The 23477-nt window shown below is 38.5% G+C and overlaps 1 protein-coding gene across 2 annotated transcripts in view; it reads right to left on the bottom strand.

Annotated features, from left to right (window-relative positions):
• AFF1 (ALF transcription elongation factor 1) overlaps positions 1–23477 on the bottom strand; it is a gene marked incomplete at its 5' end in the record, with an annotated part of 177433 nt that overhangs the window by 64629 nt on the left and 89327 nt on the right. The window contains 2 exons of one of the 2 annotated variants that reach the window (XM_084233368.1): positions 20661–21587; positions 21978–22098. In XM_084233368.1, coding sequence (XP_084089494.1) covers positions 20661–21587; positions 21978–22098 — 1048 coding nt within the window. Of the gene's footprint in view, positions 1–20660; positions 21588–21977; positions 22102–23477 lie in introns of both variants that reach the window. The other variant, XM_084233367.1, reaches the window with a different exon arrangement.

The following is a 23477-nucleotide window of genomic DNA, read 5'->3' on the forward strand; positions in this document are numbered from 1 at the left end:
TTAAAAGCCAGATTCATTCCCTCTTTGAGGGGAAAAACCAAACCAATTCCACTGAATCTCAGGTAGCCTTAATAATCTTTTTCTTTTATTGCATTTATCTTTGTAAATTTGGTCTGAATATATACAAATTTCATGAGACTTTAAGCATGGCTCATCTTATGATGTACTGAGCTGGTAAAAATGAAAATGTGCTTAATAAAAAGTTTTAAACAAATATGTAGTCACTCAACATTTACCAGCATTTGTTTAATAAAACAAGGAGAATGGTAGAGAAATATATATATAAATATATATAAAAATATATATTAAAAAAATATATATAAAAGAGTTCTTGAATTTGTTTTGAGTAGGTATTTAGTAATGTGCCAAGGAGAAAACTGTCTTTGCAAAAACATACAGTCTGGTATGTACTTAGAGTATTTTAAGCACTCATAGTATATATGGTCACAATTTATACCTAAGAACAGTAAGCTTATGCCCATTTTGAAAACCTGAAGCAGTGACTTTTCTCACGAATTTCTTCGTCTCAATACACTTCACTCACAGTCTCCTGGATCTTCTCATTCCTTCACACTAACACGCATGCAATGAAGAAACACTGAAAGTGTATTTTTTAAGATCTCAATGTCGGAAGTGATTCGAGGCACAGGGTAACTCAATCACCTTGGTTCTAACTCCCCATATTCTTGCATTTACAGTAGTTCCAGAATCCAAGTGCCAGAGAAGAGGAAATATGAAAAATGAGCAATCATTTTAATAATAACAGAAAAAGCAACTTTCCTTGAAAATTACTTTTAAATGATGGGAGGGTCAAACCAGCAAAAGTAAATTCTATCTCTGTTGTACATAAATTCAATGTTGCTCCCCACCCCCCAAACTATTTCATATACCTGGCACAAGGCCCATGGGAAAATGTCCTGGAGCCCACTTCACGTCTTTCCTGACATTGTCATAATCACATTGTCGGTTTGAGGAACAGGGATGGGACGGTGCATGTGGCATTAACAAAAATTCTTTCAAGTTCTTTAATTTGTGTACAGCTAAATTGTCTGTAAAAATAAGCATTGCTTATATTGCCACGATAATGCAGTCTACCAAGTAACATTATAAGTGTCTGAAAAGTTTCAGATTAGCTCCCCAGCAGTCTTACCTGTTTTATTACCTCTTCTATGTAAAACTTGAAAGAGGGATTTCATTGTCAAAATTTGTTTCCTTAATAAAATCCTCTGGAAACCTTTCGTGGGGCAAAATACATCAGTTTCCTCTGGACTTAACGAGAACATTCTTTTTAGTCGTAATTTGTGAGGAAATTAAGTCACTAGAAAACTCTATTGCTTTTTTAAAATCTAAGGGTAACCAATTATTCCAACTCATTTTACGACACAGTTCCTATTGAAATAAGCCAAAAGCATAGTCTAAATTCAAATCTATCAGGAAGAGTTTATAAGATATTGCCTTGAGGGTTTGTCCTCCTCTCTCATTAATTTTGCCCAATTTATCAACTCTCAGAGTTGATAGAGTCACTACAGCTTAATGTTCAAGTAAATTAATTCTAGTTTCTAAGGGGGAAAAATTAGAAACACTGTTAAGTTCTTTCATGTGCCTTTCATACAATAAATTTATACTCCAGACATAGGCTGTGTTGATATAAACTTAGCTATATAAATTAATAAGAATCATAAAGCCACAAGTACATTAAAATCCATCTACTACACCTGCCTGCACTGAAGATCCTGAGAAATACTCCTAGGCCAGTGGAAATCAATGGCACTAATATGCTAATGCCTAAGTAGGAGCTCCATAATCTTTTAAATTTGACTTAAAATTCCATTTGTCTGCTGAAAAACAAAAACAAAGCAATAAAAGCCAAAGGAGGCTGGGGAGCAAAGAGAAAAAGACAGGGAGGGAGAGACAGAGGAGGATGGATGGGGAGAACACATACATGTGTATACACACACACATTCAAGCTTTTAAACTGCCAATATCTTCAATTTATATCCCTAACCAGGAACACAAAAGCAGCTATCAACGTCTGCCAAATGATCTAGAAGTACAAGACCAGAACTTGAAAGGTGGACAAAAAATCTGAGGGCTAAGGAATACCTTATTTTAAAATGCTTTTCTTGTAATGTATTGCCAAAAATACACCATGATTCTGTACAGGTACAAAACTATAACATGATATACTTTCTCTACTCTTATTCCATTATTTCATTAGAATAAGAGAGCAAGAGAGGAAAATCCTTAATTCAAACCAACAACCATGCAAATCTCAAGAGGTCTTCCAAGTCTCTAGAGGCAGCCAAAAGGAAAAGAAAGCCACACCACCTGTCTGTTACTTATCAAATGTATGCCAAGGGAGCGGACAGGGGAGGGGCTGGAAAGCTTATTTACCTTGTTTATAAGGTCAGGCACACAGCAGCACTGATCTACAGAGGTTATTCTGATCCTCCTCTTCTTGGATGTTAGGCCCTAACAGAGGAGGCAAAAGAGGAAAAGGAGAGAAAGGACATTTGGAGTGGGGAGGCAGGGGAAAGGAGAGGAAGAGATAGAAGAGACAGGCTTTCTTTTGAGGCCTCACTCTGGCTTTATTTCCTCCCCTCCCATCTTCTCCACCTGAACCTCAGGCAGTCGCTTACAAGTACTTACTGTGGGGACGCTGTAACTGTGGGGCACTTACCTCCGTGAACATGTCTTACTGCCTTCCTACATGGCAAAAATGCTTCCCTGTTTTCATACATCCCCTCGACAGGCCTAATCGGTGCTACTAGGTCACTGTCTTTTGTGCTGGTAGCTGCAATGGCGGCCCTGACAGGAAAGAACTTTTAATCTTCCCTTGTACTGAGCCTTAAGAAGCAGCGAGTGCTCCCAGGCACAACTCCCCTGGCTCTGCTCCTAAAAATGCTCTCTCAAGTACACCGTTGCTTAGCAATATTTGCCTTCCCCCTGTACATTTGAAATTGGCAACATCTGTCCCTTTGGCAGATTTGACTTGTGCAAAGCACCATGCTCGTAGTTTAAAAACATACGACTCTATGAAATGGGCAACCATCCACCCCTCCACCTCCCTGCAGTTGGGGATATGAAGATACCCCAAACGGTTTCATTTTTCACTTTGATTTAATTTTTTTTAAAGCACGACATAGAAAACTACAGGATTTAAGGTGGTTGATAGCACTTAAGCAAAATATTTAAGCCACCACTGGGAGCTCCTATTAAACCCCACCTAATAAGCACTGTGTCTGTACAATTACACCTGAGGATGTGTCTGAACTAAAAACCCCATTTAGTTGGCAATTTTCTACAGAACTAATTCTATCACCAGGTATTATATGTAAATATGGTTTGGTAAGGTAGAATATAAAGGCAATTTACTCAAGGAATAGGTAGGGCAATTTTTTTTTTTCATTCTCACGTTGTATAGTCCAACCTCATAAACAGAAATACAAGCACACACACGCATGCATGCACTCATGGCAAAGAACCTAAAAAGCCTAGGAAAAAAACAAATTCATTTGAGTAATTCATATGTTATAAATTTCACAACATATGATCTTCAGTTACCTATGCTTTTTTTTTTAATCCTTAATATACTCCCTTAGCATTTTACTGAGGTTATTCATTAACATTAAAGTTAGTTCACACTATAATTGTATAAATCAGAAAAAGCTAATATAAAAAACAAAGCCTTTTATGGGTAGTGCATATGTTCTGCCTATCATTTTACTTTTTATCTGGCACTCTGATAGGAAATACAAATCAGAGTAATAAAAAGCATAAAAGTCTACCAAGAATTAAACCATGCTCTGTGCATTAAAACTTTGGCATGTAGCTATTTTTGTTCCTTTAAACAAATCAGGCCACAACTTTTATTTTGGCCAAAGCAATTTTGACATATCAGAAACACATGTTTTCAAAGACATACTACAGGAACTGAGTTTCAGCAACAAGGACAGGCTGACCTATTTGCTCTCATCAAGTCTCTATCTTGAAGCTTATAGAAGCAGAAAAGACTGACTGATGCTTAGGAACACTAAAAGTACGTCCAAGAGGTCTTGACTCAGGATTTAACAAAAACCTAAAAAACCTAAAATTTTAGAAGTATGGATCTGTAATCCTGCTTAGCTACAAACATGAATTCAACACTCTAGAGTACACTTTTCACCATAGCTCATCACTCACTACTTGCCCAGAGGCACATAATAATTTTTGTGAAGTGAGGTTTTTTATATTACAGTATATAGGAGAAACTTGAGCAAACTTTGCAACTTAGGGAATTTGCAGCAATCTCAGATATTCCTTCATTGATCTCCACTGGTTTTGGCCTTGCAGGGTAGAACTTATGAGCGTGGTTCCCAAGTCAACCACACCAGCTTCCAGACATGGCTCTGCTAAATGAAATGAAAGTATGCTTATTCCCATGCCCATTCGTACTAAGTTTGTGGCCCAGACCACAGAATTCACATTACATGATTTGCTGTTCAGTACTATAAATTTTTTTTTCGATGTGTGTCATGATGCCCCAAAAAATCGAAAGTCCTTTCTTCACAGTCTTGAAGGAACTATGCCCGTATAGTTCTCACAATAACTAATACAATTATGGAATCACAAAAGTTGGTCCAAGCAAGTCCAATACATTATTAGTGGTACAAAATACTCATTTAAGTCTTTTATCTCCACAAGTGTGTGTGTATATATATATATATATATATATATATATATATATATATATAAATAAATTAGATTTTGCTTCATTTTATTAGAGACCATTTTTGAGTGGTAACTTTTTTTTTTTTTAAGATTTATTTATTTATTTATACAAGCACTGGGTACAGTCAGAAGCGCGGGAGGGTGAGAGAATTCACCAGAGCCAGAGTGGGGAGCAGAACAGGCAGATCGACGAAATACAATGCTGAGGGGAGCAGCGGGCACAGCAGGAGAGGTGTGCGCGCCATGTGGGACCCTCCCCAGCAGCCGGGGATTGAACCAGCACTGCAGAGGCTGCGGGCAGCTTTGCAGCCCAGACTCAACCACTGCGCCACCAGGGGAGGCCCTCCAAAAGTATATTTTAACATTGGGGTAGAATTAAACCCATGACACAGAATTTCATTACTTCACCAAAGCAGCTGAGAATTATCAAACCAACCCAAAACATTAGGCTATATCTTAGGGTCCTGGGGACTTCTAACCATAGTTGTAAAGTCAATAAAGGACAAGCTTAAGATAGATAATATACAGCTTTCCTACATTGTGAATTCGCTTCTACTATTATCCATGTAAAAGGAAGGTGGGACAGCTATAGTTTATTAGCTGCTAGGCAAATATATCCCATTTAATTTTAATGATGGTGGGTAGCTCAGGTAGAACTGTCACACTTAAAGGTAGAGGAAAAGGAACCCACATGTTCTGGCTTCATAGGACTGTCTTAGAAACACTACCTCCCAATTACCTTTCTTCAAAGGCTTAACATTCGAAACTATTAAAACAACCTAAATTTCAGATTTTAAGTCACAGAAAAGAGGTTAATCTATTATATTTACTCATGCATTCAGACAGTATTAAAGTTAAAATGACACAGATACAGTAGTTATTTATTAAATAATGTATGTTAGCTATGGATCTAAGGATTACACATACATTTTCTTATTTAAACCTGACAACTACCTGATTAGGAAGGTTCTATCTTTATTTCTATTACACTTAAAAAATTGAAGCTTTAGCAATAATTTTTAATATTTAAGTAATTTGCCTCTGGCCTAACATACACCCACTGCTAATATCACAGGAAGTATAGAGGACTTGTTTGCAGCACAGACCTTGAAAACCAACTTCCTATTGCCAGCTATAAATAGATTAGATTAAAAGGTATTAAAGGACATGATACTGGACTTGGTATAGGAAACAACCAAATCCAATTACTACAATTCAAACTTCTTTTTCAAAAAGAACCTTAATATTTCAGATATATAAAGAGCATCACTGACTACCTCCTCATTACAAATATACTGAAAAACTAAGCAAGCCCATTTCTACTTGATAACAAGGATAATAATTCATGGTTATTGCTAGTGGCAATAGGCTAACATGTTTGTGTGTGGGGGGGCAGTTCTTTAAATATGAACAAGTGCTTGAATCACATATTTTAAAGGCTTACAGGAAAACAGTTCCACCATTGGGAATAAGGTCAAAGAATCAAAGTATGACCTGTACATAATTCCTTTTAAAAAGACTGAAAATCTATTTCTGTTTACCTTATCTAAATACCATTAAATACAGTTCACTTTAAGTCCCTCTAAAAATATATGTGTTTTTGTAGGTCTGGGTTCTCATCTCTTTGATCTGCTCAAAATGAGAAACAACCACAAAGACAGAAAAACACTTCAATTCAGAGTGAGAGAACACCAACTCCCATAGGCCCCAAGCAGGTGATACGAAGGGCCCAGGGAGGACTGAGCAAGCCAGAATGCATTTGCTGTCCCAGGCACTGACCATTGTTGCTTTGTAGGAATGCAAGTCCTATGTTGCTTCTTTTAAGAAAAAAAATCAAAACCCAGATTTCAATGTGTTAATCTGATTTTTAGATGTTGGCAACAAATCAATATACCATAGAAGACACTGCCCCTCTGTGGGTGACCACTCTTTCAATGTTGACTTTCTTTCCTTCTGTTCCAGATGGAGGAATAAAGAATTAAGTGATTGAGAAACATGCTCATTTTGAAGACTCTTTTATGGCAAAGATGGTCCTAATATATATCATGAGCATTTTCAGATCCTCCGAAAGGATTCTGAAAAGACTCTCTGTATGGGGAGACAAAGTATTAGGTAACTTCATTGTTTTTACTGAGATGGTCTCCTCTCTTTGCAGTTCCTGCCAAAACCCGCTCTAGTGGACCTGCATACGCAGTATGACAGATCACTAGAAACATGAACCACGTAAGCAAGACAAACCACAGTGTAGTTATTTTACATGACTCACATGGAATAAATCTGTGAACTATAGGTGAGTCATAACATAATAAAGGACACAATTAGGTTCAGAACAACACACCAGTGTTTCCCCTTACCTTAGCAACTAGTTCACTGGAACCTTGAGGAAATATAGGGGACATAAAGGATCTTGGTGTCTGTTTTACCCTTTACTGAAAGGTAATTAATCTTACTAGAAAATTACATCCAGGTTGCCATTTGGGCATTTTCAGGATCAATAGTTCTTAAGTTATTAGGATACCAATTAATGATACTCTAGTGGTCTAATAGAGCTAACGCTCCTAACCCAAAATGGTTGGCTCATTCCCCAAAAAGTAATTCACTCAATGGCAAATTTTTAAACTTAAGAACCATTTTTGAGATTAACAGCAATTCTACTGTATATAGCACTTATGTATTTGTATTTATATGCATATATTTATTATATACACCACTAATATTTACATATATACTTACATGTATATATTTACATGTATATACCTACATGTACATAATAAGATACACATGTGCATATATGTACACAAATGCACATTTAAGGAACTCTGGTCTTATTTAATACAGAGAAAAGCACCTATATACATGACAGATACACAAAAATCATTATTCTCCAATTTTTATAGTACACAAATCTACCTGATTTATCTCCAAACTCAATACTAAAAAATATAGCAATTATGAGGCTAGAGTTTACTAAAAATGCCTAAAGACTGCATTAGGCTGCCTATTTTCAAACCCACATATAAGACTGCCTAAAATGAGCTGGGAAATACATAGGCTGAAAATTGAAAACAAGCAAACTTAAAAATTATTGAACTTAATGCTTGCTTCCCATCTAAGAGTCCTACATAGGAAATTCAGTCCTGAGTCAAATAATTTTGGCTGTTCTGCTCTGACAAAAATTAATAAGAGATTATCTTTTAGACTCCAGATCAAAGTGAATTGGGTAAGAACTTCTAAGGCTCAGCACAGAGCAGGAAAATCCCTGTTTTGCCCTGGTCCTCAGAAGTGCTAAAAATAAAGGACAAACATGCTATGATACAAATGATTCCTGCCCTCAAAATGTCTGCCACCTAGAGAAAGACACACAGGATGATACAAGGAAGAAGTGCTGAGTGTAGAGGTCTGCGTGAGCAAGAGGAAAAAGTCATTTCTAAAGGGCCTGAGAACAGCAGGGGGAGAAGGAAGCATCAGCAAGAAGGCCCTAGCCCTAGGCTAGAGAAACAGGTAAGAGTCCTGTGAAGAAGGCAAATGAGATATACAGATTTTATCGTGCAGATGATGGAGAGCTGCTGAAGAATCTTCAACAATTACTTGATCTGATTTTCATATTATAAAATCACTCTTGTGGAACAGTGTAGGTGATGGTCTGAAGAGAAGGAAAAAAGCAGGAAGACAGATGTCAATAGTTCAAGAAACAAAAAAAATCTGAACTACAGAAGGACAGAAAAAGAAATGTTCAACAAATGTTTAGATAGGAGAAAGACAGAGGGGACAACCATATGAAGATGGAGACAAAGACTAGAGCCCTTACAACTACAAGCCTAAGAAAATGAATGTTGGGCACCAGACCCGGAAGTTGTGTCATAGAACTCTTCCTCAGTGCCTTCAAAAGAGAACTACTCTCTCTCTCTCTGTCTCTTTTTTTTTTTTTTTTTAATTTATACAATAGCTGGGGTACGGGCCAGAGGATGAGAGGATTCACCAGAGACAGAGTGGGGAGCAGAACAGGCAGACAGACTGAAAGCACTGCTGAGGGGAGCAGCAGACGTAACAGGAGAGGTCTGCCACACCATGTGGGAATCTTCCTGGCCGGCCGGGAATCGAACCTGCGCTGCAGAGGCTGCGGACAGCTTCACAGTGCTGCACTCAACCCATTGCGCCACCGTGGAGGCCCAAGAGAACAACTCTCTTGACTCCTTCCTCTCAGACTTGTGACTTCCAGGCTCTGAAATAATAAATTTCTGTTCTTTTAAACCCAAAAGCCACAAAATATTTAGAGAGTAGTGTCTGTAGGATTGGGTTACCACATAAAGTAGGTGACAACAAGGAATTGAGACTGATGACGAGGAGGAAAGAGGGGAATGTTCATGTGTGTGTAAAAAGGCACAGCTAACGGAATCCATTTAGAAAGTTTGGGTCTGAGATGTAACACCCATAAGACCAGCAGGCAGTTGGATTAAAAGGAAGGGGAGCTCAGAAAACTTGCGGGAATTTTAGCCTCTAAAAATCAATTTGGTGGTCACCAGTATTTCAGCAGTTGAAACTGAAGTGAAGCTGAGATCACCAGGAGGTTTTTCAGAATGAGAAGTGGTGGCTGAGGGAAGAGCCCTGGGGAAGGGCAGGAAAGGCAGCCTCCAAGGGAGATTATGACATGTCCATAAGAGGCAGGGGGAAACCCAGACAACAAAGGAGGGAAGTGTCTAAGAGAATAGTGGTCAAGAGTATCAAATGCCATGGGGAGATTAAGTAGACTATGCCATCAAGAGCAGCTCTTGACTTCGAACAGCAGGAGTCCACTGGAGGCTCTAGGGAGAGCTGCAGCGGACTAACAGGGACATAAGTCAATTTGTAGTGGGTTCAGAGAATGGAAGGGAGGAGAGGAAGCAGGCACACAGTGTTTATCCACTTCCATCTCCTAAGCTTTGAGAAGGGAATAATAAGAAAGTAGTAATCAGGGTAAGACTCAAGGATGAGGAAAGGTTTGATTTGCTCTTTAAGGTAGAAAATGCCTGGATGCAACTACAGACTGGTAGGAAGAGAGCCAAGTGATGGGAGAAAGGTTTGCAGTAACCCCCAAAAAAGTAAGAGGGGGAAGGGTGTGCAAGTGGAGGGCGAACGAACACCTCCTTTTCTGAGATCAAAGGGAAAGAGTTAAGTGGTAGATGTAGTACATACAGAATTTTTTTTTCCCTTTGGAGTCATAGTGAAGAGAATTCATACCTGGTGACTTTCTTCTCTAAATGGAAGCAGCAAAGTTAAAGACACCAACAAGCCACATGGTTTCCATGACCAAAATTGAGATTGAAAGATTATCTTCTCATTTGATTCATCTGTGCCCCCCATAAAGCGCTGTGTAGGATAAGAACTCTTAATGCTTTAAAAGTTACACAAAAGACCATGCTTGTTATGGAGTCTGGAAGTAAGAGTGAAGGTCTGTTTGGTTTCCTAACTCCACCTCTGCCATTTATGAGCTTAAAATCATTAAACTTCTTAGAGACTCTGTTCTGTGGCATGTGAAATGGTGATTTGTGCCAACTGCCCTGCCTATCTGGTAAGATTGCTATGACAATACAAAGAGAAACAAATAAGTGTTTTGGGAATTAAAAAGGAGTGAGGGATGCAATAAAATATTTGAGTGTGCAAATGTTTCATAAAGTAAACCGCTTACACCAGGGACTGCCAAGCTCTGGGAACACTGCTCTTCAGGAGTCGGCAGCCCCCACGAAGCAGGCAGAGGCAGGAAACAGGAGCCACCAGGGGCAGTAGATGCTCTCACCTCGGCAAACCAGTTCTTAAGAAATTTGCTAATTCCTAAGCAAACACGTTCTTTCCCTAGGCTTTTCACCTGTTTCTCTTTAACACTTAATCAAATGTTTAGGGCTTTATTTGGCTAGAACATCTTAACTGGGAATTCGTAGTCCCTCTGATCTGATCCCACCTACATCTCTAAAGTATACTCGAATAACAAGTTACAAATGTGTTCTGTCTTCCTTACTCCTAATTCCTTACTTTAAGAACCCTTTGTCTAAATCCTTCCTTTTTCCTTAAGGTCAGTTCAAACTTTAATCACTCCTACCACCACCTAATGAGCTCTTTCTCTGCAGTAAACACAGCTCTAGAATTTCACAGTGGATTATCTCAATCCAGCGGCCCTACTCTAGAGCGGAACAAACTGACAATACAGCAAGGTCATGTTCCTTGCCCAAGCTCTCCCAGAATCATAACACCACATTATACTGTTTGCTAGTAACCAAAATAATTTTAATTAACAAGTCTCATACTTAAAGTACTCAATAAAGTACAAAAGAACTTCAAAAACAGGGCCTCCCTGGTGGCACAAGGGCTTAAGAGACAACCTAAGAAGCTATCTGCAGCTCTGCAGCACGAGTTCATCCCCGGCCAGGAAGCTACCCACATGGCGCAGCAGACCTCTCCTGACTTGCCCGCTGCTCCCCTCAGCAGTGTATTTCAGTCAGTCTGCCTGTTCTGTTCCCCACTCTGTCTCTGGTGAATCCTCTCTTCCCCTCCCCCCCCCCCACCTCTGGCCTATACCCCAGTTCTTGTATACATAAATAAATAAATAAATCTGGGGGGAAAAAAAAAAGAAGAAGAAGAAGAACTTCAAAAACAGGTCCTATTCTCACCAGGCAGCTCATTTCCCCATTGCTCTCCTTTGCCAAACCACAGGTCCAGCTTCTCCCTAAGTAGACTTCCCACCAGGTCTTGCTACTATGCCTTTGCTCTCCCTAGTCTTTTAGGCTGAAATGTGCTTTTGCCAAGCCACAAAATACTTCAAAAGTTAATTTCTTAAAAAAATATAGACATAGCTTCCTCTTTTGAAAGGTGACAGAACATAGGTATCATAGTTAAGGATGTGGACTCGAGTCAGACTATTTGGATTTGGATTCCAGATCCAACACTTAAGGCCTGGGTAAGCTTGGACAAATGCATCTCAAGGTACCTCTGTAAGTCTCTCGGTAAAATGGTGATAATGTCTACTACATGGGATATTTGTGAAGATTAAATGAGTTCATATACATAAAACACTTATGACAATTATCACCATAAGGTATAAAAGAGAACAGTGTAAGCATTACAGGTTTATATGATTAATATTTCCATCTTTTTTCCATAGTCATTATAGTTTGTTATGCTATGTAATAAGTTTACTGTATATGCATCTCTCTCCCACGAGCTCCCTTTATAGCTAGCGGGTGTTCAAATATTTGTTGAGTAAAAAAAGCAGAAACCTAGAATGTACAAAAGTGAATCCTTTTATGACCAAATTGCTCCTGACAGCAAAGAATTCTTAACATTTTGTAACAATGTCCAGACTATTTGATAATAGGAAAGATTTTTTTTTACAAATTAACATATTCTCAAGCATGAAAAAAAAAGTTGGAAAACAACAAACTAGTTTACAGCATAAAGTTCTGTCAAAATGTTTTTCTAAAATGCAACAGCAAATACTTTCTTTAGGGTGGAATACTGCAAAAAATGAGCTGTAAGGAAAAGGAGAATCCATAAAGTTTGAGTTTATGAGAATGACAGCAGGAAACAAGGATAACACAGAATGCTGTCATTTCTTTCCTAGTTCACGCTGTTCAATTCCCAGCTTCAAATCCTAGTCCAATATGAATTTTTAGAAGAAATTTATTTGTAAATTGGAACCAAAAAACCTAAGGGACAAAGCTAGAAATAGGACCTCTAATTACTTAAATACTGAGTTTCCTAGATTAAAACATTAAACCTCAAAACCCTTCGACCAAAGGGATTAAGGAGATTAGAATGGACTTGACAAATTACCACAGGGTTAGCAGGGAAAAAATGTAGAGAGAAAGTAAGCCAAGTTTAAATAGGGAATGACATGCAATTCAAGAGGAAACTGATGTTGTATGTGGACTCAACCTCTGTGAGGAAAAAAAAACAGTCTAGTGATTACAACAATTAAAGAAAGGAACAATATCAATGTAAAAATAGCTGCTTATAACACTCTTGGAAAATGTGAATATGCACCAAAGTTAACCTTGGGAAATAGTGATTTTCAAATATATCTTGACAACTGGAGAGGAGAAATACAAGGCCAGAAAATAAACTTGTTATGATAACATGATCCAGGGTCCTCTCTTGAAAGGAATTCTGCTTAAATATCTCATGAGTATTGGTCACTCCCACCAAAATACTCCAAATCAAAACCACCAACTGTCATCAACAGAACTCCCCTTGGAATATCTGGCTTTCTGTCCCTGAAGATTATCAGTTGGCTCAAAATAAAACACAATTAATCTGGGGAAGAGCTACAATGACTCGGGGTAGCTATGTGAGAGCCTGGGAGAGCAGAGTCTGGAAAGATTCTGAAGAGTTGAATGTCTGCATCTTGGCAAAGCACAACTTGAAGGACCCAGGGGGGATCTAATAACCCTCCACAAACATCTCAAGTGTGAAAACAACTAGGAGGAACAGGAATTTCTTATCCTGGTACCAAATGTACTTCTGGCATTTTGAGGAGGAATAGAAAGTAAAACATAACAAAGAAAACAACACCAACTAATACCTCCCAAAAAGACATTCAAAGCTGAGTTGCAAGCTTTCTCTTGAGCAATCTTATTCTTTATACTAACTCATTTCTAGCAATTTTAGAGTTTTTTCAAAGTTATCTTACCTATATTATCTTAAATGTTTTCTTCAGAGTTTGCTTCTTCAAATTAAAAAAAACTGTCAGGATCAGGAAATTAAAGGTAGCAGTCTCTACTTAGTTCTAACTGGTAAAACTAAAAATATGATTTTTCACCAAAATTCTCCATTTTGTAAATATTGTCTCAAAGGTGGGGGGGGGGGAAGAAAAAGAAAATACATTATATAGGCAAATAAAATAGTCTGCAGCTTCTGTTCTAAAATTTGCATCAGTCGCTTGCTAGTATTAATTTACTACTTAGATTTTTGGGGTCTAATATTTACCCAGCCTCTAAGCAAACATAAGTTACTTACTGTTCATTATTTTACATAGATTGGAAGTACTCTGATCTAGACACCCAACATCATCAGGGGATACTATTTACAGATTATCTTTTTGCTTTGCTATCAATTTCCTAATGTAAACAGTCAAACAGGTCTGTAACTTAACTGAGCACTAACTCTAGGAATCTCATTTAAATCTGCTATATAAGAGTTACTGTAATAAAAGCATTTTTAGAAGATTGAGGAAAGGTAGATAAGGTTGTAACAGAATCTTACTTTCCCTATGAGCTTAAAAATGTTGCAGGTGAAGGAGAAACATGAGTTGTCAAGAGAGTTAATAATCTTGGGGAATTCCATTCCATGCTTCTTCCTTGAGCCTGTGTTCATTTCCTATCCACCCATTTAATGAGATCATTTTGCCCCAGGCCCACAGATGAGTCTCTGAAACCACAGGAAAGGGACCCTTCTCTAATGCCCTGTGGAGTTCTTCCAACACAGTTTTCATTTCCAGGCCCTAGAACAAACTAAGAGAATCAGATACAAAGTCCTGAACCTACCTGAATACTTAGAGAATCAGTTTCCTAGGGTGGAGCCAGGGAATTTTTATCTTTACAATTTATATTTTTAACAGGTGATTCCATTGGACCACCAAATTTCAGAATGAACTAAAAAATTCTCCTTGATCGACAGTGCTGGATGTATAAGCCAAGACCGTAATGGTCTCTATACATCATCAAACTGGTACATGATACCAGTTGGAATATGGATGCCTGGAATATGGATGTTGTTTAACTTGTAACACTCCAGCTCTAATCTGAAAATTTATGACCCACCCCCTCAAACTCATGCTGAAATTCTAACCTTCAAAGATGGTGATAAGAGGAAGGACATTTGGGAGAAGTTTAAGTTCTGAGGGTTATACCCTCATGAATGGGATGAGTACCTTATAAAAGAAGTTGCAGAGAGATTCCTAGTTCCTTCCAAGTGAAAACAAGGTGAGAAGATACAGACTGGGAACCAGGAAGAGGGCACTTATAATAACATCATGCTGCTGTTGCCTTGATCTTGAACTTCCAGCCACCAGAACTATGAAAAATAAATTTCTGTTGTTTATAAACCTCCCATTTCTGCAGTATTTTGCCTAGCACCTCCAGTACATTAAGACAACCCCTTACTTTCATCAAGTCTACTCATTGTTCAGGTCTGTCATTTGAAGAGTACTTCCTTGAGTATTATTCTCTGAGCTCCTCTATTCTAAGTCCTGGTTCTCCTTTGTTCATCTTAAAATAGTTTGCAGATTCCTTTATAGCACTTGCCAAAGTTCTTACACCCTTATCTGAGTCATTTAAATGTCAGTTTTTAATTAGATGGTTAAGGTCCTAGAGGATCAGAACTATCTGATTTTGCCATTATAACCTGATCCCAAGCACTAGGTCTGGCAGACAGTATGTGTTCAAGATATTTTAGATGAAAGTGCTAAACTGGTGATATATATGGGAGAGAGTGATCGTCTTAATTAAACTTTGAGTGGTAGAGCTGAAGAATACACACCAAAATGAACTACCATTTAGCTCATAATAGGGAAATTCCTCTTTGGAAGTTTTCTAAGATAAGAAGAAAGCTAAATAAGGTGGTAGGAAAGAACATCTGTGCATGTGGGGATGCAAAGTGAGTTACTATCATACAGTTTTTCACTGTGGATTAATGTACACTATTAGACTGGCTGTTAAAACTGAAAAACTGTCAGTCAATTTAAGAGCTTCCATGAGTCAAAATGGCCCAACACTGAATTCACAGCTGCAGGTAACACTTAGATCTTGGGAATCAGGTGGAAGCATCTGGTAACAAATTGTTTTTAAATAATGTCATAAGAGGTCACAAGAAAAGAGCAACTGCTCAGCAGAAAACAAGACCATCAGGACACAAAGCCAGCTTTATCTGGAGGGGAATAAAGCAGGACCTTAAAGAGATAAAAGCTGTAGCAACTTTAACTGGCAGAAAATTTTGCTTGGTTCCAGTGAATTATTTGGATAAACTAAGCAAATTGTGCCATATACAGGTATACTTCAAAATCTAAGTGAAAAAAAAAAAAAAAAAAAAACCCAGAAATTTAGAATTTCTACTAATCTATAAACAGATTCCCAGATTTCCAAGATGATCTTCAGTTTTAACTTCTGAAGATCCAGTAGGTTCTTATCTCTTTCCACCCACTGCCCATAGGTACAGGTAATGCTAGGCTAGAAGGGCCTGGTGCAGATTCTTCTCATGTACAACTGCCTAGTACCAAAGCTTTACCCACTATATGCAAACACATCCCAAATTTTGTATTTCCAATCCTCAAATTCTGTGCTCTTGTCTATCATTTATGACTGCCAACTTACCTGTATCTGGACATAAAAGGGGATCTCAAACTTACTGCATGAGTTATACAGAGCTCTTGATTTTCCCGCTAGACCTGTTCTACTGGGCTGATTCCATCTCAGTAGTTGGTACTGTCCCACCATCCTTACTTTTCAAACAAATATCTATGGACCTTTTTGATACATCACTCTTCGTCACCTCAGGACCACTCCCATTACTAATCAGTCACAAAGTCATATTAGCTCCCTGACAAATACATCCAGAATTTGTCCATTCTCACTGTGCCCATGCCTACTAGTTACTCTGAGCCCTCATCATTTCTCACAGCCCGGCTGGTTTCCCTGCTTCTAACCTTACCCCTCCAACCCATTCTCTAGCCAGGAGCCATCATGATCTTTAAAAACAAATAAACCAAAAAATATATATATGTGTATTTATGTATGTATATAAATATATATAATCACTCTCCTGTTGAAAACAATCCAATAATCTCCATTCTCAATTACACAAGAAAAGTAGAAAGATCATAGAACTAGGAGCTCTGTCTCTGCTACTAAAACACACACACACAGACAGAGGGGGGGGGGGGGCATCTTCTTTTCTCACTTTCATTTGTTATCTTTAGAAGAAAAAAAGGGATGTAAAAGAAACTCAACCTTCCATTCAGGCAGGTCTATCTCTGAGGTGGCAATTATACATCTGGAAGATATGCACATGAGATCACCAAGCCCTGACTGTGCCTTTACAGGGTCATCTTCCAGCTGACACAAAATTAAAACTGACAACTAGAGAAAAACAAATGTGGATTTCTGTGGTCCAGGCAACTAGTTAGTCAGAATATTGACGTTTCAGTAATTTTTCCCTTCATGATTTTTAGGAAAGACTAAATTAAGTGAGAATTAAGACTAAATTAAGACTGTTAAATGAGAATAACTTATCGGGGAAGAATGTCTTCTTTAGGAGAAACAACTAATTTACATACAGACTTTATAATTGGTCCACTGCATGCTCAAATCATTTTTCAATGATGAGTCCTTCCTATTAAAATATAAATCACTTTGTGATTTAATGCATTGCAATTGCCACCAACTAAACCATGTGGGTGGAACATTTGAATAACTGCTAGCATATGAGCCAATCACAGCCTATTTATGTCTGACAATCTTTCGACAAATGGGCCCATGGATTTTTTTAGTGAGGTATAGAAATGTTCTGGGTTTTTAATTCTTTATGCATTCCTTTCATAAAAGTGGTTGTAGAACTGTATAAAAATAGTATGTTAAACTAACCATGTACCCTAAGGAGTATATTAAAAAGACTATTTCGGGCCTCCCCGGTGGCAAAGCGATTGAGCGCTGGGCTGCAAAGCTGCCCACAACTTCTGCATAGCCAGTTCGATCCCCGGCCACCAGGTGAGGGTCCCACATGGCGCGAAGACCGCTCCCCTCAGCAGTGTACTTCAGTCCTTCTGCCTGTTCTGCTTCCCACTCTGGCTCTGGTGAATTCTCTCACCTCCCATGAGAGAATTGACTGTATCCAGTGCTTGTATAAATAAATAAATAAATCTTAAAAAAAAGGAAAAGATCTATTTAATTATAAATAAATTAATTAATTAAAAAGAATATTTCAATTAAATTGAAACAAATTATTGAAAAGCATGATGATGATGTAAAAGCTAGTGAACTGGTATGAACATTTGGTCTTCTCCACTCATTCCATTAGCAAACTCTATGTGATTTTTAAATAACTTTTGCCAATTTAATAATTCATTGTTAATTTCATCTTTTTAATATCAATAAGGTGAAACTGTCTCAGTGTTTTTGTCTTATATAAATCAGTCTTATATAAGCTTAGTCATGTGCCAACATTTTCAAATCATACCATCTCAGAATGAATTGTGCAATAGCAATGTATTATTGGCTTCATATTATATTTTCATTATACAGTTGTGTTTGTAGAATGGATTAGAACCATGAAAGAAAGGGGGTGGGGGAAGGGAGAATTACCATACAAATCAAGTCTTTACCAGGAAGTAAAAGAATCAATAGTGCAGGGAATCCACACTTAATGTGGTAGCTTGAGGATGAAAGAACTCCAAGCAGACATGATGACTTTCCCATTTTGGTTCATTTTAAAATAATACTGTTTCATGAAAGCAATAGGGAAAGGGAAGCAATGCAAAACATCAAAAGCCCTCAAGCAAGCCAGGAAACGACTTCCTCAGATTTGCCTTAAGAGAAATTAAGCAAATAAAGGAAAACCACAGGCTAGCCTAACTCCCTTTTCACAGCTCTACCAACAGCCTACTTCCTCTTCTGTACCCATCAGTTTGCCTGCTCTGGAGTTTAATTCCCTGCATTTTCTATGTCCCACCTCTATGATTCCCTTGGAATTCACCAGAACATAAAAATCTATGGTTTTAAATCAAATTCTACATTAAAAAAAAACCTCTCATAAGCTGTGTGAACAGAAAATTAATGGTATATCTGTGAAATGTGAGGTCTCAGTTAAAAGAACTAAGTCAAATCCAAAACCCAGACCGAGAGCATCATTATCCCAAATTTACTCCCCCTTCATTCCCAGTACATAGGTTCTAACTACCCCTCACACGGATCACCCTGAATCTTGGTTCCCCCTCCCATTCAACCAATCCTACCCAGGCGTTCTGAGGAAGTTGGAGCCATAGCTGCACTTGACCTGAGAGCTCCAGCAGAAACTAGAGGGAGTCATTACATTTTTAAAAATGCTGATAGCAATAACAGGCCAAGGATGAAAACATTTACATCTACTCAATCATTCCTAGCAGATATATTTGTGCCAAGAAAATCCATCACCGAATTCCAATCACCAAATTTATGGAGGATTCTGTTCATTGCAAATGTCCCCTGAGAGAACATGCCATCTTGCATAGTCCTATATTTGAAGTATTTATAAAATCTGAGGACCTTGGAGAAATCTCAATTGGGCTTATGTTTTTTTCACCAAAAAAGGCAACTAAAGTTAACCAGGGTCCTCTTCCCTAAAAGCTCTACTGGAAAATCTATTGGCTTAATTTACATACGTTCATTGTCTTAGCTAACATTTGAAAACTTTAGTTCATACCTTGTTGTTCTGTATATAAGCTCACGTCCACCCTAGACTTACAGTCTCTTCTGGGACAGGGATCAGAACGTTTTTTGGCACCCCATCCTGCACATTAGCACATGGTTGGGCATTTGGTAGAAAATTGGCCCTTTAAAAATCATTTTAAAGCAATTTTTAGTTACTATTCCCTTGGTGTTTATTTTGTTTTGTTAACTAGGAAAACAGAACAGACCCTATTTGCTCAAGCATAGAAAATCCCGTTAAGTTCTTTACTATCTTAATTAAAAGAAGGGCTTGACTGACCATTTTGGGAGAGAGAATCTCATTTTATTCTTCTGTTCTTTCCCCCTGCCAATAAATGGCTTATCGCAGACTTTATAATTTGCAGTTAAAGGTAGAGTTCTGCTATCTTGGCCATTTCTACCCTTTGCTTTGACTCCCCATTATCATTTTTCCTTGACCTCCAAACAAATCCCATCTTGAAGCATGCTGGAGACTCCAACTCAAGAGCTGACTGAAGACAGATTCCAACCCAAAAGCTGGCCACAAAGGAACAGGTTATCTTTACAGCTAAGGATCCTAGAGGATTTTGTTTCCACTGGGTTTTTTTAGCCTTCAGGAATTTTACCTTTTAGCAGTAGGTAAGACATGTAGATTGTTGCACACTCTGAGGCCTGGATATGTAAATTAAATGTTTATACAACAGATGTAACTAAACCACAGAATTTACCTTAACAGATAAGCTTCTTCTTTAAACATTTCCCTTGGCTCTACAGATCTTAATTTTGGAATAAGTAGTACTTATTTAGAATTTCAGTGATAGGATGAGTGCTTGAATTGTCCTCACTCAAGCACAATGCTGCCATTTATCAAAGGAACAGAAAAAGAATATTTTTTCTTGGTTTACCAAATATCGCATTAAAATATATATGTATAATTACCACTGGGCACTCCGTACTGCATAGTTTTAAAATAAAACGGCCTTCTACAACTGTTAAAAATGTATATATAGTATTTTAGTTACCTTAAAAAGCCATGTTGAGTAACAATTTATATCTCTAATTCACTCTCAAATAAGATTTCACCCTACACCCAGAGCTCAGGTTGAGAGTAAGGAAGTATTAACTAAAAAACTAGTACTTTTGTTTAAACACTGATAAATAAGCCAGTGTTCCCCCAAACAAAAAATGTACAACTCAAAACTTTCCTGAAACTTTCTCATAATAGATATGTTATCTATCTTGATCGGGTTGTGGCTTATACAGATGGTACACATCTTTCAAAACACAAACTCTATATACCCTTACAATGATCTATATATTTTACTGTATGTAAATTATGGCTCAATAAGTAGATTTTTTTTTAACTTCCTGCAAACCACACTTGAAGTATGTCATGAGTAATCCAAGACTTGAATTGGTGTGAATAAACAAAATTATAACGTCAAAACAGAATCTCCTACCCCAAAGTCACTTCCTCCACTTTCCAGAAACTTTCATCTTAAATACTCTTTCACACTGAAACCACCCCAGATATTAGATTCCACTCACCTCAACAGACTGAGAAGGCATCATCAGCTTGGTGAGTTTGGCTTTGGCAGGCACTTTTAAGTCTGTTTTTTCAAAGGTCTGTTGCCGGTAGTCCTCCGGCAGCCGTTTCAGTTCAGGGGACTCACTAGGAGCCTGATCTTGACCATCCATGGGCCGGACATAAGCTGTAGGTTTTTGCTGCATTGCGATGCATTTTGAGGGGAGAGGAGGTTGGGGGAAAGCCTGAGAAGGTGGCTGGGGAGGGGCTACGCCAAGGCTGGCAACTGCCACCAAACTGTCGTGAGGGGTCTCTCTCTCATGGACCTTTCCGGTGAGGTCCTTTGGAGATTTGGCCCTGTAGAAGCCTTTATTGTTACTGTTACTGCTGTGAACCTTGTTGCTTCCGAGTGTCCTGGGAAGAGTTTGCTGGTTGGAATGTATAGGTGACAAAGGGGGGACAGGGGAAGGCAAAGAGGAGAGTAAGGGAGAAAGCTCCCTTGCTGGAGCCGAGTCTGTCACTGACGCACAGTGGTCTCCTCCACCAACTCTGCGGTCACCTTTTTTGTGATGACTAGAGCCACATCCCTCCTGACCAAGGCGATCTTGGGTCAGATGCTGGCTGTCCGATGGACAGTAGCTTTTGACATGGCGACTTGACATTGGTTCCATTCTTGGCTGTGCCATCTTTGGATTGTGGCTAATGTTACCAACAGGCAGTGGCCCAGAGGCAGGAGTGTTAACAGGCTGGTGGTGGACACTAGTATGGAAGGAGTGGGAGGGAACGCTGCTCCCCTTCTCAGGAAAAAAAGAATGTCTCTGTTTTCCCAACCTATTCTCAGAAGCATCCGAGCGCTGAGGGTGGGACTTGGTACTCAGGAACTCCTTCACTTCTTCATAATTTCCCAGCATGTTCTGTATGCGACTAGACAGCTCATCACCTTTTTCTGTCTGAAAAAAGAAAAGTAAAATAGGGTTAAATATTTTTTAAAAGCTAAGAAAAACAACCATTTCATAAACCAGGTTATATAATATCAATAAAAAAGAAACACCCCAACTTAACAGGTAACATGTAGAATTTAACATGCAATTTAAAGTCAGTTTCCCTGGAAGAGGACACATAGTACTACATACAGGAAAATAACATTACAAAAGAAAACCACAAACTTTGGTAACTTTGACTAACAAGATTCAGAAAAATTTTATATCTTGTTTTTAAAAACAATCTCTAGGACATGCCGTTTTATTTTCACAGTTGTGACCCTTGTGCAAACTCACATTCATCAGACAGCTAAATATTGTGATAAGCCAGACTTTCACCTCCCAGTATGCAATAAATACCTTGTAGGGCTCTCCAAAAAGGGGAATCTTTTCAGGAAATGCCTCTTTCTCTTGGTGAGCTTCTTGGTTGCGTCTTTCCTTCTCTCTAATTCGAAGCAGGTTTCTGTCCTCATTGTACAAGCTGCTTCAAGATGCCACAGAAGAACAAAAATAATAAAACTTATCAGTATCCAAGTTTTGTTCTGTGTGAGAAGGCAAGGATAGGTGAAAAAGAAGAAGGAACAAGGGAGATTATTTAAAGAAAGCCTAAGATCCTCACCTCACTCCTAGATCATGGACTCAAAGGGCTGTGACCCTCCAGCTCTGGTCCTGGCCCCAGGAACCTACACATTCATTCTGGGTTACTGCCGTCAAGGCTCAAGACTGATTCCAAGCTGAACAATCATTTATAGGCAACATTGTGACTAAGACAAGATTAATGATATTTTTACTTTCCGCTTGCAAAATATGGGGTAGAGGTAGAAGCTTTTTATCTGAAGAAGTCAGCAGGATACGAACTTTAAAAAGGCTGTTTTCCTGGATTGGTATTGTACATTTTGGAAGATTAAAATCAAAAGGCTTATTTCATAATTAAAAGATTTACCAGGCACCCAAAACAGCATTTATTTTATTCTCAGCCAACTCTACTGGGAGTGTCTTGGCGTGTAAAGCCAAAAAGATAATTTTTATTTCGCATTTAAAATGTCATGGATGGGAAAATCCCATTTTAGATGTCAGCTCTACCAACTGAGATGTCTTAGAATCTGACTGCTCCACTTAAACCACATAAAAAAATATCCTAAAAGTCATTGGTCCTGGCACCAAAAAGGCTAAAATGCTTTCATGGAAAAGACATATTCACAGAGATGAAAACCAGAAAGAGTGCCCTTTTAGTCAGCATGTAAACCAAAAGGGGCTTGCCTCATGTCAGCAACACAGGCCATTCCTCCCAACCCCCAGATGTGATACAGAATAAGGACAGATAAGGACATTAAGACTTTTGTCCTCACAGACTTGCTTCTATTAACTCAATCTTCCTATTTTACTTGAATAAATAGGAAAATATTCAGTTGTTTAGCCAAGACTATATGTACCATTAGAAATTCTAGTCTGGGGCCTCCCTAGTGGCACAGGGATTAAAGACAGCACTATCAAGCTACTGCCAGCCACTGCAGCATGAGTTCGATTCGCGGCTAGGGAGAAACCCACATGGCCCAGCAGACCTCTCCTGTCTCGCCCACTGCTCCCTCAGCAGTGTATTTCAGCCATCCACCTGTTCTGCTCCCCACTGTCTCTGGTGAATCCTCTTGCCACCACCACCACCCCCACCTCTGGCCCACACCTCAGCTCTTATATGCATTAGTAAATAAAACAAAATGTTTTTGTGGGGTGGGGGAGAAAACTATAACCATCAAAAAAATTGTCTACTATTTCCATAGCTGTTCAATTTTGGGGGGGGGGGGTGGCTAAACTATCTGGTTGTATGTGATAAAGAATGATTTATCATGCCATATCAAAAAC

Source organism: Talpa europaea (assembly GCF_964194135.1).
Source record: "Talpa europaea genome assembly, chromosome: 5".
Lineage (NCBI taxonomy): Eukaryota > Metazoa > Chordata > Mammalia > Eulipotyphla > Talpidae > Talpa > Talpa europaea.